The sequence below is a fragment of the Rhinolophus sinicus genome, chromosome 14, assembly GCF_057876585.1.
Source record: "Rhinolophus sinicus isolate RSI-liver-muscle chromosome 14, RSI-T2T, whole genome shotgun sequence".
Taxonomy (NCBI): domain Eukaryota; kingdom Metazoa; phylum Chordata; class Mammalia; order Chiroptera; family Rhinolophidae; genus Rhinolophus; species Rhinolophus sinicus.
Window position 1 is genome coordinate 106,083,065 of NC_142514.1, and position 15,087 is coordinate 106,098,151.

The 15,087-nt window shown below is 38.5% G+C and overlaps 1 protein-coding gene across 3 annotated transcripts in view; it reads left to right on the plus strand.

The window, feature by feature from the left end:
* USP28 (ubiquitin specific peptidase 28) overlaps positions 1–15,087 on the plus strand; it is a 60,459-nt gene that overhangs the window by 17,102 nt on the left and 28,270 nt on the right. For all 3 annotated transcript variants that reach the window (XM_019753331.3, XM_019753335.3, XM_019753333.3), the window contains 6 exons: positions 1,276–1,353; positions 2,388–2,520; positions 7,185–7,290; positions 8,232–8,391; positions 13,515–13,601; positions 14,316–14,453. In XM_019753331.3, coding sequence (XP_019608890.2) covers positions 1,276–1,353; positions 2,388–2,520; positions 7,185–7,290; positions 8,232–8,391; positions 13,515–13,601; positions 14,316–14,453 — 702 coding nt within the window. The remainder of the gene's footprint in view (positions 1–1,275; positions 1,354–2,387; positions 2,521–7,184; positions 7,291–8,231; positions 8,392–13,514; positions 13,602–14,315; positions 14,454–15,087) is intronic.

The window sequence follows — 15,087 nt, forward strand, 5'->3', positions numbered from 1 at the left end:
TAAATGATCATTATGTCTTCAGTTAGGCCAACCACTTGTTTAAATTGAGCTTACTTGTAAATAATTGTTTTATGTTAACTTTTGTCTTAGTGCAAAACAGGATAAAATGTTCCAGTGAAGATGTTAAGGCTAAAAAGGGGTTATAAACTGATCTTGTGGTAGCTGGAACGTACAAGGTAGAGTTTTCCATGATTCAGATCAGTAAAGAGAAAACATTCCATAGTTTATTCCCCCTGGAATTTTATTTATAATTCAGAAAGTTCTCCCTTTAGCTATAATTCATTTTAAGTGATCAAACCTAAAATTTTAAATATTATGTTGGTAGTATCATTTGTTAATTACGTGATTGGAAACTTATCGTCAGTGAAAAATGACACACAAATGGCATGTGCAGTGAAGCTTAAAATAGCACATCTTCACATCCATGCAAATTCCCTGGACTCCTTACATACTGTTTGTTCACAGCAAGAAAAACCTGAGGCTCTTTAAACGTCCTGAAGGCTAGAATATTACATTTAAATGTTTTATATACCTATAGTTTTACTGTTTATTCATATTTCTTTCACAAGTGCCAAAAGCATTTTCCACGAGTAAACTTTTAAAAGAGTAAGATTTGGCATTTCAGAATGTGTCTGACAGTGTTGGGGCTGGGGAGACTTTCCCTGTACCCCTGTAGTTCTTCTGGCTGGTGGAATGATTCAAACGACATACAGCAGATTAACAGGAGAAAATCAAATTTTAATATGTACTCACTGGGAATTCACATAGGGATGAGAATTCCAAAGACAGGCAAAGTGAAGTATGTCATTTTGGACAAAGAAAGGAGGAGAGTCTGGGATTTCAAAGGGGAAATAGGGAATTAAATAGGCATTTCATAGGTAGACCAGAAAATGGCAAACACAGTCTTGCTGGGGGACTCAGAAACAATGAGACACACTTGATTCACATGTTAAGGTTCCCTTCCTGAAGCAGGGTTTTCTATCTGAATCTCTGAGCAGGAATGGGGGAGATAACTTTTCCTAAGTTTGTTGGGCTTTAATTGTTTTCAGATCAAAATAATCTGCATGGTAGAGTGGCACATTCTAGGGAGATTCGACTGCCTCTATAGTCAATACCTTATTGCTTGGAGGTTGTCAGTTCTTTAAGGTAAAAAATGCAGGTCTCAGGCCTGGTTATCCAAGATGCTTATACTTACTCTTCAGATGTATCCAAGTTTACTTTCTGATTGACATATATCTGTGTTTTTTTGTTTGTTTGTTTGTTTCTCAAATATAGAGCTGCCAAATGCTGTTAAATCAGCTGAGAGAAATCACAGGCATTCAGGACCCTTCCTTCCTTCATGAGGCTCTGAAGGTTAGTTTCAAGGCTTCTGTTAGTCACCAGGCTTTAATACAGTTGTCCATATCAGGTTGTGTCAATTCAGGTTATTTTCATGCCGATGAAAATGAAAGTGCATAGAGCGATAGAGGTTCTACAGGTCAAATGACTCATGTTCAACATGTAAATTATAAGGGGAGGAAATTGGGGATAAGGAGATTCGCAGTGCAGGGAACCCTACAGGGTAAAAGAGATTTAAGAAACTTATCAACCAGGTGCATTGTATAGACTTTATATAGATCCTGACTCAAACAAACAAACTAAAAAATATTTGAGTCAGGGAAGTTTAAAATGGTTATTTGATATTTTAAAAACTTGTTACTTTTAATATGTAATAATAGCATTGTGGGTTGTATTTTTTAAAAGATACATTCTGAAATGTTGACTGATGAACTGATAAGATGCTCAGGATTTACTTCAAAATATCTGGAAAGAGGGTAGGCAGAATAGATAAAACAAGATTGACTTGATAATTGTTGAAGCTGAATGATGGATACATGGGTTTCATTATACATTCCCTTTATTATTGTAAATGTTGTAAAGTTTTCCTAATAAAAATTAGAAACAAACACAAGTATGGTCACCACTACAGAATATGGTAACTGCTTGGCATTTTTTATTGTAGAGGCTGACTTCATCTAGAATCTCTGTGTTAATTGCCAGCTCCCTTTTGGAAACATCATGCCTTAGCTATGCTGAAATCAGGAATAGTAACATCCAAAGCAATGAGAACAAATCTCCAGCAAGATTTCATTTTTGTTTGCATGTTATAGTAAAGCAGAGCATAGCAACTCCCTTCCTGTAACTAGGAGTTTGATATATGCTTTCAGCGTAATAAACTTACTATCCTGCATCATACTCCTTTTTTCTACTTTCTATCCTAGAATTATGCCTAGACTTACTTGGTATGTCACCAGGGTAGTAAGGAGTTATAACCAAAAAACTCACTCACTACTTATTTTAAATGTAATGCTTTACTTTTAAAATTTCTTATTTTTTCCTCTCCTTAGGCCAGTAATGGTGACATCACCCTGGCAGTCAGTCTTCTCACTGATGAAAGAGTTAAGGAGCCCAGTCAAGACACTGTTGCTACAGAACCATCTGAGGTAGAGGGGAGTGCTGCCAATAAAGAAATATTAGCAAGTAGGTATATCCTGTCTTAGTCCTGCTCTGAACTAACAAAAAATAAGAGATGAGTGTGTGTGTTTCCTATCAATCCTTTGGAAATAATGGTAATGATAGCTAATTATTGAACCGTTACTATGTGTACAATTCTAAGCACTTGCATGGATTCATTCATTCATTTATTCATTCAGCATTTACTTGATGAGCACCTACTATGTATCAAATAGTCTTTTAGGCACTGGAGGTGAACAAAAGAAACAAGAATCCCTGCTTTCATGTGGCTTATGTTTTCGTGCAGAGATGAACAAATAAATGAATAAATTATATAGGATATTAGAACATAAGTGCCGTGGAGAAAAGTAGAGAATGAAATAAAAGACATGCAAAAGAAGTTCTGAGGATTGGATTTTAAATAGGATAGGCCTTTGAGAAGGGATGAATAAGTCATTTGAGGCCTTAACATGAGAGTATACACTGGCCTGCTTAAGGAGCAGCAAGGAGGCCAGAACTGAGGTTTGGTGAGTGAGGAAGGCAGTAAGAGAAGAGGCCGCAGAGGGAACAGGAGGCAGATCATAGGGAGCCTTCATAGGTGTTTGGCTTTTACTCTGAATTAGGTGGCTAGCCATTAGAGAGTTTGGAGGAGAGGAATGATGTAAACTGGTTTCCATTTTCTAAGGATTATTCTGATAACTATGTTGGAAACCAAATGTGGGGGAATGGGTAGAGAGTGTGGGTCAGAGCAGGGAGGCCAGGACCAGTCAGGAGACTATTGATGTTGGCATGGCCAGAATGTAGTGGGGGAAGGGTGAGAAGCGCTTGCTACCTACTGTGTTTCCCTGAAAATAAGACCTAGCAGGACCATCAGCTCTACTGTGTCCTTTGGAGCAAAAAATTAATATAAGACCCATTCTTATTTTAATATAACATAAGACCAGGTATAATATAATATAATACTGGGTCTTATATAAGACTGGGTCTTATATTAATTTTTGCTTCAAAAGACGCATTAGAGCTGATGGTCTGGCTAGGTCTTATTTTCGGGGAAACATGGTATATAGGATTTGCTTACAGAAGAGATAAGGGTTGTGAAAGAAAGAGGAGTTAAAGGTGACTCCAGGTTTTTTTCGTTTCCCTAAGCGGCTGAAAGAATGGGGTTGCACTTAACTGACATGGAAATAACTGCAGATGGAGCAAATTTTGGGTAGAAGATGAAGAGATCAGTTTTGGCAGTATTAAATTTGAGATGCCTGCTAGACATTCAGGTGGAGTGTCAAAAAGGCAGTGGAGATCCACCTGTGCAGTTCAGGGGAGAGATCGAGGCTGGAGATAGATAAAACTTGGAATTATAAACCTGTAAATGGTATGTAAAGTTACGATATTAAATGAAGTCTCCAAGGGAGTGGGTGTCGAGAAGAGAAAAGGTTCAGTGACTAAGCAGTGGATACTCCCAATGTGGAGAGTGGCTCCTCCTGGCGAGATGAAGAGTGTCCAGGGAGTTCAGAGGAAGATCAAAAGAACCAAGAGAGTGATACTCTGCTTCCAGGAGAAGGGAACCATCAGTTGGGTCAGATGGTGTTAATGCATATTTGGGCTGTTTGCAATTTTGAGATATTCTCAATAATGCTGGTATGAATATTCTTGTATATGTCTTTGGTGCACATAGTGACTTTTTTCAGCCAACTTTTTTTTTTTTTCCGGAGACTCATCCACGTTGAAAGTTATAACTGTAGTTCTTTTATTTTCACTGGTGTATAGTATTTCATGGTCTGAATGTACCACAGTTTATGTATTTATTGACTTTGGGGTTGTTTCAGATTTTTTTGCTATGATAAGCAAGGCTGCTGAGAGCTATTTTGATTCATGTTACTTGTGCATGGCTAAGGATGTCGAGCATCTTTTCATGTGCTTTTTGGCCATCTGTATATCTTCTTTGGAGAAATGTCTATCGAAATTCTTTGCCCATTTTATTTTATTTTTATTAATTTATTTTTTTTAAGGAGGGTGCAGCTCACAGTGGCCCATGTAGGGATTAAACCAGCAACCTTGGTGTTATTAGCACCACGCTCTAACCAACTGAGCTAACTGGCCGCCCCCTCTTTGCCCATTTTAAATATTGGGTTATTTGTCTTTTCATTATTTAGTTGCATGAGTTCTTCAGATACTCTGTATATAGGTCCGTTACCAGATACATGATTTGTAAAAATTTTCTCCCATTCTATGAGTTGTGTTTTCACTTTCTTGATGGTGTCCTTTGAAGCCCAAAGGTTTTTTATTTTTATATCAAATTATCTATTTTTTGGTTGTTTGTGCTTTGTACCATGTTTCCCCTAAAATAAGACCTAGCCAACAATCAGCTCTCATGTGTCTTTTTGAGCAAAAATTAATGTAAGACCCAGTCTTATTTTACTATAATATAAGACCGGGTCTTACATAAGACTGGGTCTTACATAAGACCGGGTATAATATAATATAATATAATACTGGGTCTCATATAATATATAAGACCCAGTCTTATATAATATTACATAAGATTATATAATGTTATATAATATTATACAATATTATAATATATATTATATTATACATAACATAATATATATTCTATAATTATATATAATTATATATAATTATGTAATATTATACATTATATTATATAATACTATATCATATAATATAGTATTATATATAATATTATATAATATTATATTAATTTTTGCTCCAAAAGGCGCATTAGAGCTGATGGTCTGGCTAGGTCTTATTTTTGGGGAAACATGATATGTCATCTCTAAGATGCCATTGCTTAATCCAAGGTCACAAAGATTTACACCTATGAGTTTTGTAGTTTAGCTCTTATCATGAGTGCTTGATCCACTGTAAGTTCATTTTTGTTCATTTTGGGGGTTAAAAGTCATTCTTTGCATGTGAATATCCAGTTTGTCCCAGCAACATTTGTTGAAAAGCTGTTCTTTCCCTGTTGAATTTTCTTGGTCCCTGTGATGAAAACCACTTGACCATAAATATGAGGGCTTATTTCTGGACTCTCCATTCCATATGTTTGTCGTCATGCCACTAGCACACAGTCTTGATTACCACAGTTTTATATCTTTTTTATTTTTTTATTTTTAAATTTAATGTTCTTTATTGTTTACATACAGAAATTCACTTAACTTTTTGTACGTTGATCTTTTATCCAAACACATTTTATTAATTATAACTTTTTTTATGGATTATTTTGAGTATCACTTCTAGGTGATAATTATCTGAATTATGACAGCTTTGTTATTTTCAAATTCTTATATTTAATATGTGTGTGTGTGTGTGTGTGTGTGTGTGTGTGTGTGTGTGTATATATATATATATATATATATATATATATATATATACACTTTTTTTTTTTTAAATTTTTATTGGGGAATATTGGGAGACAGTGTGTTTATCCAGGGCCCATAAGTTCCAAGTCGTTGTCCTTCAATCTAGTTGTGGAGGGCGCAGCTCAGCTCCAAGTCCAGTCACCGTTTTCAGTCTTCAGTTGCAAGAGGCACAGCCCACCATCCCATGTGGGAATTGAACTGGCAACTTTGGTGTTGAGAGCTCACATTCTAACCAACTGAGCCATCCGGCTGCCCCTCTAGAAGCTCGCTGCCCCTCCAGAAGCTCAGCCGCAGCTCGTTCTTTAATCTAGTTGTGGAGGGTGTAGTCACTGGCCCATGTGGGAATCGAACCGGCAACCCTGTCGTTCAGAGCTCGAGCTATAAGCAACTGAGCCATCCGGCCGCCCCCTAAAAGAAAAATTTTTATATTGCATTGACCAGAATTTTCAGAACCATAGTGAATAAAAGCCCTGATAGTAGATGTCTTTGTCGTAGTCTTGCTTTTAGAGGAAATGTGTTTAGCATTTCAGCATTAAGTATAAAGTTTGCTATGGGCTTTTCATGGATACTCTTTCTCAGCCTAAAAATATTCTCTCTCTTCCTAATTGGCCTGGAATTTTATTCCTGAATAGAGATTGAAAGTTATCAAATACCTTTTCTGTATCTATTGAGATTATCGTTTTTTCCTTTAACTGTTAAGATAGTGAATTGTACTAGTCGATTTTCTAATGTTAATTCAATATTTCATTCCTACAGTGAACTCAACTTGGTCTTAACATTGTTTAGGTTTTTTTGCACCTGTGATCATGTGTGAGTTTGTCATTTGCCCTTTCTCTTACTGTTTTTGATTGGTTTGAGATATCCCCAGATGTGATGTTGACCGCATCAAATGAGCTGAGGAGTATGTCCTCTATTCTCTAGAATAGTTTGTGTGAGATCGAAAAGATCCATTCTTTGAATGTGCAGTATTTAGCCGATGTTTTACAGTGATAAGTAAAGAGATTATTAATATTTAACCTACAGATATTTTTGACTCTGGAATAAGACTGCAAAAGAAAGTATTTGATTCATTGCCTTTTAGCAGCTTTTCATTACTGTAATATTAGCTAATCTTAAGGTTACAATAGCTGTAAGGTATTCATTTTACGCTGGCATACAGTTATAAAATTGTTGGTAAACAGATGAGGCATTGTAGTGAAAGGTAGGGAGTGGATCTAGTTTTGTGAATGCTTTTACTTTTTTTCCTGCAATATAGACAGAAAGACAGTGTTTCCTGCATGTTCACTAATTAAATTTTATTTCATCTTACAGAAGTAATTGACCTTACTCATGATAACAAAGATGATCTCCAGGCTGCCATTGCTCTGAGTTTACTGGAGTCCCCCAAAGTTCAAGCTGATGGACGAGATCTTAACAGGTTACTGATTTAATTTATAGTCTTTGCTCCCCACCTTAGTGTGTAGGTCAAAGGCAATAGCTCTGTGAATGCCACTGAGGAACAGTTCTCCCAAGCTTCTTGAACTGCACCTCAATGAAATTTCTTTTAGGAAAAAATGGAAATTCACATTACCTTACTTACTCTGGGTCACTTTTGAAAAAGCCAGATTTATCACAAGTGTCTTATTGCAGCCTGTGGTTTTTGAGTAGAAGCCTGCAGGTTTTGTAGTTCATAATTGCTAATTGATGGGGGAAAAAAACCCACCCTAGTGCAAGTATCCAATAAATTTGTATGCCCTTTTTAAACTTTGAGCTTTTGTAAACTTTGAGGGTTATGTTTGCTATTTAGAAATTAAATTATGACTCAACTACCCTGTCTCAGAAGAGAACAGGGAATATATTTTTTAAATTGGTACTAATTTGGTGATTGTCTAGAATTGTCCATAAATACCCAGTTCCAGTGGTAGCCTGTCAGTTTCCAGACATATTCATTCCCTCATACTGCTGAGTTATTTCTTTCAGGGAAACACAGGGCCATGGTTTGTGTGCTAGAGTTTGGAGGCTCTTATCTTTAGCAGGGTGTCTCTCTTGCCTCCTTCAACAACACGGTGTGAGCTAGAGCACTGTTGTTGAAATCTAAAATTTTTAATATGCTAGCCATAAGTAGTCTTGATCTCGACTCAGTTCCATCATGGACCTTATTGGTAATAATCTCTGTTATGAAAGGAGTAACGTCTCTATGTTTAAACCTTACTTTTCACTTACGCTGTAATCTTATAGTTACTATAGAGCCAGTGATTACGTAGTAAATGGTTTCTCTGGCGTTTTGAATTACTTATGAAAGGTTACCCAGCGTCCTCCATATAGTATATTGTTTTTTAACTTTTTCTTTTTTTGATGTGTGGTGTTGGTACAATACAGGATGCATGAGGCAACCTCTGCAGAAACTAAGCGCTCAAAGAGAAAACGCTGTGAAGTCTGGGGAGAAAATCCCAACCCCAACGACTGGAGGCGAGTTGATGGTTGGCCAGTTGGGCTGAAAAATGTTGGCAATACATGTTGGTTTAGTGCTGTTATTCAGGTATGATATTTTTAACAGACAACTGTGTCTTCTGCAGACAATTTTGGAATTTATTAAACTGAAATATGGGAAACAGATCTTTAAAAAAATGGAAACAGATATATAAAACTGGGGAGTTGTCCCCATGGCATTATTGTGTTTTGGTGCTTTCTTATGTTTTGGATTTAGAACTGGTGTCTAAATTGGGCAATACTAAAACAAAATCTTCTATGGTTGTAAATATGTTGAGTAAGTGTTTTGGATCAGCATTTAGTGAATACTGTATTATAGCAAAGCAAGAGTAAATAAGGAGAAATCAATTGTTGGGAGGCTTTCATAGATATCCAGGCAGGCAGTGATGGTGGCCTGGAGTAGAGAAGTGGCGTAAGCCATGGAAAGAGAGAAGTAAAAGCTTTTAGAGGCAATTAGGAGATCAAATCTACAGGATTTAGTGAGTGACTAGATTCAGGATGACATATTCAAGAGAGAGCTGAGAAGGGCTCCCAGGGTTTCTCGTGTAAGTAGCCAGGTGGATGATGGTGCCATTTGACACTGGAGGGGTCTGTGTGTTTTGAGTGTTAAGAGTGGGATTTCAGTTCAGTTGTATACATGCTGAGTTTGAGGTGCCATGTGGAGATACCTATATAAATCTGTAGTTCAGTAAAAAGATCTGGGCTGCTGGTAATTCTGGGAATGATAACATAGTTGGTGATAAAGCAAAGGGCGTGGATAAATTCTCCTAGAGAGAGAGGTATCTCCAGGCATTAAACCTCACATGGCCACGATGCAGCACTTGATCCCGCCCCTGCAGTCTTCGCCATCATAGCACTTGACGTAATACCTGACTCAGCTCCTCAGCCAAACACAGAGTCCTCCTTTTCCACACACAGTATCCGTGGATTCATTCAGCTTGCTGTGCGCCTGGCACTGTTTTACCACTGGGGAAACAGCAGTGAGTAAAATGGGCCTGACTTTTATGGAGTTTACTTTTAAAAGAGTGGAACAGACAGTAAACAAAATATGGATCAGGTGGTGATAAGTGTCATAAAGACAAATGAGGGTAAGAGGGCCTAGAGAGGGAAGGACTGTTGTTTACATAGGGGGGTTAGGTGTGGCTTTTCAAATAAGGTGGGCATTTGAGCAGAGGCGAGGAAATGAGCCATATAATTACACAAAGAATATTTCATGTAATTACATAAAGAACATTATAGACAGAGGGAACAGCAAGTAAAAAGACCTAGGTTCAGGAGCTTGCTTAATGAGTTGGGAAATAGCAAGAAGTCTGAAACTGAGTGTTGGGGGAGAGGGTAGACAGACAGCAATGAGGTTAGAAAGGTAGTAGAGGTGGGCTGGGGAGCTTGGGGTCATGATGAAGATTTAGGGATTATATATGAGACGAGAAAGTACTGGGAGCTTTGGAGCAGAGAATTGATATCCTGCTTCCATTTTAAAAGGATCATTGGCATGTGTTGAGAATAGAATTTAGGAGAGTAATGTAGAATTAAGGACATCAGTCCATTCTTTCCTAGAGAGAGATTGAGAACCATCCCTGGATTCACATACCTTTCAGCTTTCACTCCTATGAGAGATACTGAAAAGAACTAGCAGACAGAGAGGATAACTGAGTGAGGTTTCTGAGAAAGCATGAGGACAGGATATAGAACATACAGGGAGGGAATACCATGTTTCCTCGAAAATAAGACCTAGCCAGACAATCAGCTCTAATGCGTCTTTTGGAGCAAAATTAATATAAGACCCAGTTTTATTTTACTATAATATAAGACCAGGTATAATATAATATAATATAACATAATATAATATAATATAATGCAATATAATTAATATAATGTAATATAATACCGGGTCTTATATTAATTATTGCTCCAAAAGACGCATTAGAGTTGATTGTCCGGCTAGGTCTTATTTTCGGGGAAAGGAAAAGGGCAAGGGAGTAATAGGGGAAAGGAGAAGGAAGAAATGGTAACTGCAAGTTAAAGTTCATATAGTTCCTCTGTGAACTTTGCAGCCATTTTCTGACACAGTGTGGAGAAGGAATAGAATCTGATTTTAAATGGAGTGAAAGTTTAAAAGAGTTGTTGCAGACAGTGGGAAACCAGTTGGCACCAGAATACAATTGTAGGATTTCTAAAAATTTGAAGGTCTACTTGACCTTGAATGTATGGTGATATTAATGTTCTATTTCTGTTGGGACTTCCTCTTAACAGCCCTCTGAAACTCTTCAATGGAAAATTAAATTCATTTAGGTTGGAGGATTTCTGGGTACAATGAAAGGACAAAAGCGCAGTTTGAGATTTTAATGAAGGGTGGTTAAAGAGCATGGAATGAGAAGGAGAGAGAGGGAAAAATGAAGATAGGGAGGAGCTAATGTTAGGGAGAAAGGAAAGAAGTCAGTTCGTTTGGGTTCCTGGTGAAGTTAAAGAACAGATTTCCCGTGGGTAGTTGAACAAATAAGCCAGAAGACAGGTTATGGTTTAAGAGTGAGACTTTCTGAATTTGTGGTCTGAGAATTGGTGGTGTTTCAGGTGTTAACATACCCTGGCTGTGGTCTTGGACGCGGGTATAGAGATGGAATGGAGGAATGTATCACTAGAGAAAAGCTGTTCAGGAAGTCAGAGTGTCCCTGGCTGACGGGAGAGCATGTGCTCCTTCGGCAAACACCAGCTGAACCCCTGCGGTAGGTCTAGTACTGCTCTAGGCCCCTGAGATACAGGCGTGAACAAAACTGGCACAGCCTAGCCATTGTGGGCTTACAATTCTTGTGAGGGAAGACAGATAAGGAACAATAAACTGAAAAACTAGTTAACTAAATAAATTTGTGTAATATGTTAGACTGTGATTGTAATAGAAAAAAGATCAGGGTAGGGGAGATGAGAATTGCTGCAGGAGAGATGGGAGCAGATTGCAATGTAAACTAGGATGTTAGTCCAGGGAGATGAGACTGGAATAAATGCCAGATACACAGGAGTTGAGGGAGTGAGCCAGGCAGCTATGGGGGAAGAACATTCCAGGGAGAGCAAACCACAGATCAATACCTTCTGATGGGAGGATTGTGTTCATGGGGTTGATGTGTTCATGGGACATTAAGGCGTTCTGAGTGGCTGCAGTGCTAGGAGCAGAGGGGAAGCGTCATTGGAGATGAGGTTGGAAAGGTAACTTGTTTTTCATTTGAGTGAGATGGGGAGTCACTGAGGTTTTTGAGCAGAGGCGTGATGAACTCGGACCTGAATTTTAAATGGCTCACTCTGCCTGCTGTGGGGAGAGTAGATGGAATGGACAAGGATACAAGTGGAGAGACCTACTATGGAGGCTATTGCAGTCATTCAGGTAAGAGGCGATGGTAGCCTGGACTAAGCTGGTAGCTGTGGAAGTAGAGAGAGGTTAGATTCTTGATTTTTTGTGAAGGCAGAGCTGCTGTTTTGTGTTTGGGTGTTGACTAAAGTTACCTAGTATGATGACAGGATTTGGGATGGTAAGAAGAGCCATTACCAACCGGATGATAGTCTTCAGTGAGTCAGTGGCTTTGTTTTGGTCATTTTAGGAAGCTAGAACAAGCTGCATGGCAAGTGGAGTGGTACAAGGGAAGTCCTGGGGGCGAGGAGACCCTGTGCCGTGATCCAGGTGAGCAGTGCTGCGAGTTTAAGCCGGGCAGCTGATAGGGGCTGGTGGGGGGAGATGCTTCTACAGAGCGCTCCAGGGGCTGAGTCCAAGGGACTTCTTTCTTATTGGATGTAGATGGTTAAGAAAGGAAAAGGATTAGAAGGTCATTCTGAAGATCTAAACTTTGATGACTGGAGGAGAAGGATGTAATTAAATGATACAGAGAATAAAGAAGAAGAAGCAGATGTTGAAGGATCATACCAATATTGGATTGGGAGATGGAGACTTCACTTTTGTGGTTTTTAAGAATAATGACACCTTTGGGGCAAGCTCGATTTTGGAGTGGAGTGATGTGACTGAGAATGTAAAGGCATTTTTCTCATGGTAGAACAGAAATCCTGGAAAATGTAATGGGGTGGTGAGCAGAGTAGGAATGAAACGAGGAGGAATGGCGATGTGTTAGGTAGACAGGTGAGGTGGAAAGAGAGGACAGTGGGCTGATACAGAGCTAAGCAATCTCTCTCTGTCTCCAGATGGAACTTTGGTAAAATAGCGTGACCTGACTTTAAATTCCCTGTGCCGCTGTACAGTTACCCTAGTGGTCGAACTCGGTAAGGTGTGTGATCGAATGAGGGAAGTTGGAGGCTTATTGTCTGCCCAGGATGCTGCTTCAAGAGTTCCAGCTTGCAGGCTGGAGGGGCTGTCATTTGAGGAGTATGTTGGGATGAGGAGTTATAGTTGTACCAGGGATTTTAAAATAAACCAGGGATTTTTTTAAAAACCAGGGATTTTAAAAAAAACACATTAACTTTCAAGAGATAATCATAGTGGAAAAATGTATGATTTATAAAACAATGGAGTCCTTCTCCCCAGTTCTGCCAGCAAGAGATACCTGCTGTTAAAAATTTTTACGTATAATACTATTACAAAGAGTGGAGAATAGTAAACACTGCTGTTCTCACCGCCCAGCTTTCTAAATGTAATACATATTACAAATCTCTGTCCTATTGAGTCTCTGTTGTTACCATCCCTGGTCACATCCTCCCTTCTCCTCAGATGTAACCACACATGTATATACCCCTAAATATGTAATATTGTTTATGTATAATCATACTTAATATGAACAATATAATACTGTATTTTTCTGCCACTTTTTTTCAAAGTGTATTTCTGAGATTTATCTGTTGATACATGTAGCTCTTGATCATTCATTTTCACTGCTGTGTAGCAGTCCATTTTATGAAAACATCTTTTTCAATAAAATTGTTTTAATGACTACATATATTCTATTGTATAAACATACTTAATCTGTTCCTCTTGTTAACCATTAGGTTGTCTCTAGGTTTTTCCGAAAAGAATGAACATTCTTTCAGCTACGTTTTTACGCATAGCCATTATTATTTCCTTAGACATAACAGAAGTATAATTACTACATTGACAGTTATACGTACTTGTAAGGTAAGTGTTTTTTTTGCTGCAGTTATTTTGAAAGAAAGGCTATGAATCCATTTCTTTCTTTATTTCAGTCTCTCTTTCAGTTGCCTGAATTCCGAAGACTTGTCCTCAGCTACAGTCTGCCACAGAGTGTGCTTGAAAGTTGTCCCAGTCACACGGTAAGTTGCTGTTGCGGAATCTTCACCGTTGTTTAGTCCCTTTCATACCGAGAGTTTTTAAATGTTGGGCTAAAGCTGATAACTGTGATGCTCTTTTGCTTGTGCTAAATTGTTTTCATTTCCAAATGGCTCTTTTTCCTTTTTTGTGACAAGAAATAAGGTTTTTCAAAAGTGTAAAGTTAAGTAGGAGTAAAATTAGAAAAAAAGTTCCAAGAAAGTGATGAGTCACCCTGTTGGCCTCAGCATGTCTGCGTCTGGGTGAGAGATTCCCTGTTCATCCTTCACTGCTCCATTAGCCACTCAGGTGAAGCGCTGTGGAATAGGTGGCCTGATGCTGGAGGCCTGCGCCTGCTTAGAAGAGGCTTTAGTCTGTGCTTTCCAAAGGACAGAACCTCCTGCCAGCGATCTAACCCTGCCCAGGATTTCCCCTTGGTGATGGACTTTCCTAATAGCAGGGAGGACAGCCGCTTTAGAAAACAAACATTTTTGCCCTTCTGACAATATTCTGTCTCTGGTTTCTACATAGATATTCTTTCAGTAATATAAGTAATCCCCTATACAGACCTTATCAGAGTACCTGTAACATAGTTTGAGACCTGCCCTGGTCTAGAGCTAGATAAATATAATTAGGGAGTGGTCAGTGGCAACTTTTCTCTTTATAGGTTCTAATTTTCCAAGTAAGAGGTTAAGTACACATTGCTGTCTTTTCTACAGGAAAAGAGAAATATCATGTTCATGCAAGAGCTTCAGTATTTGTTTGCTCTGATGATGGGATCAAATCGCAAATTTGTCGACCCTTCAGCAGCTCTGGATCTCTTAAAGGGAGCATTCCGATCACCTGAGGAACAGCAGGTACAAGACACCTGTTCTTCATGTTTTCCCTCAAACTCTGCGGAGTTTGAAATTATGCCTTGTTAGTACTACTGTGATGTGGCTTTATTTTAACTGTGTAATAAATGAACATGACTCAGCAGGACTGTGGACATCTGCCTTTGCCCTTTATAATGCCAAAGGACAGGTGATAAAAAGAGAGAGTGTGAGTGAGTGAGTGAGTGAGTGAGTGTGTGTGTGTGTGTGTGTGTGTGTGTGTGTGTTCTGTGGGGGAGGCTGGCTTCCAGAGGGAAAAAGAAACAGCATTAGAAAGAACAGAATCATACAGAGGCTGCTGAAGTAGGAGGACATTGGGAAGTATCTCAGTGAATCCTAGCAAAAGGTCACTGAGAAAAGTTAAGTCCTTTGTCTGCACCTTTGTGTTGGGATGGCCCAGATAGAAAAGTTATTTTTAAGGCTATCTATACCTGAGTTCAGCTCTTCTGAGAAATCTATCTCTTCTAAATGTTGGTGCTTTCTTTTCCCTACCTCCTATTACAAAACGAAGTTGTCACTATTAGTGGCATACATTTTTTTCCTCTATCTAAAGGTCCTACAGTTCTACACAATTCTCAAAACATTTCATAAAAACTTCCTTTCTCTATTTATAAATTGT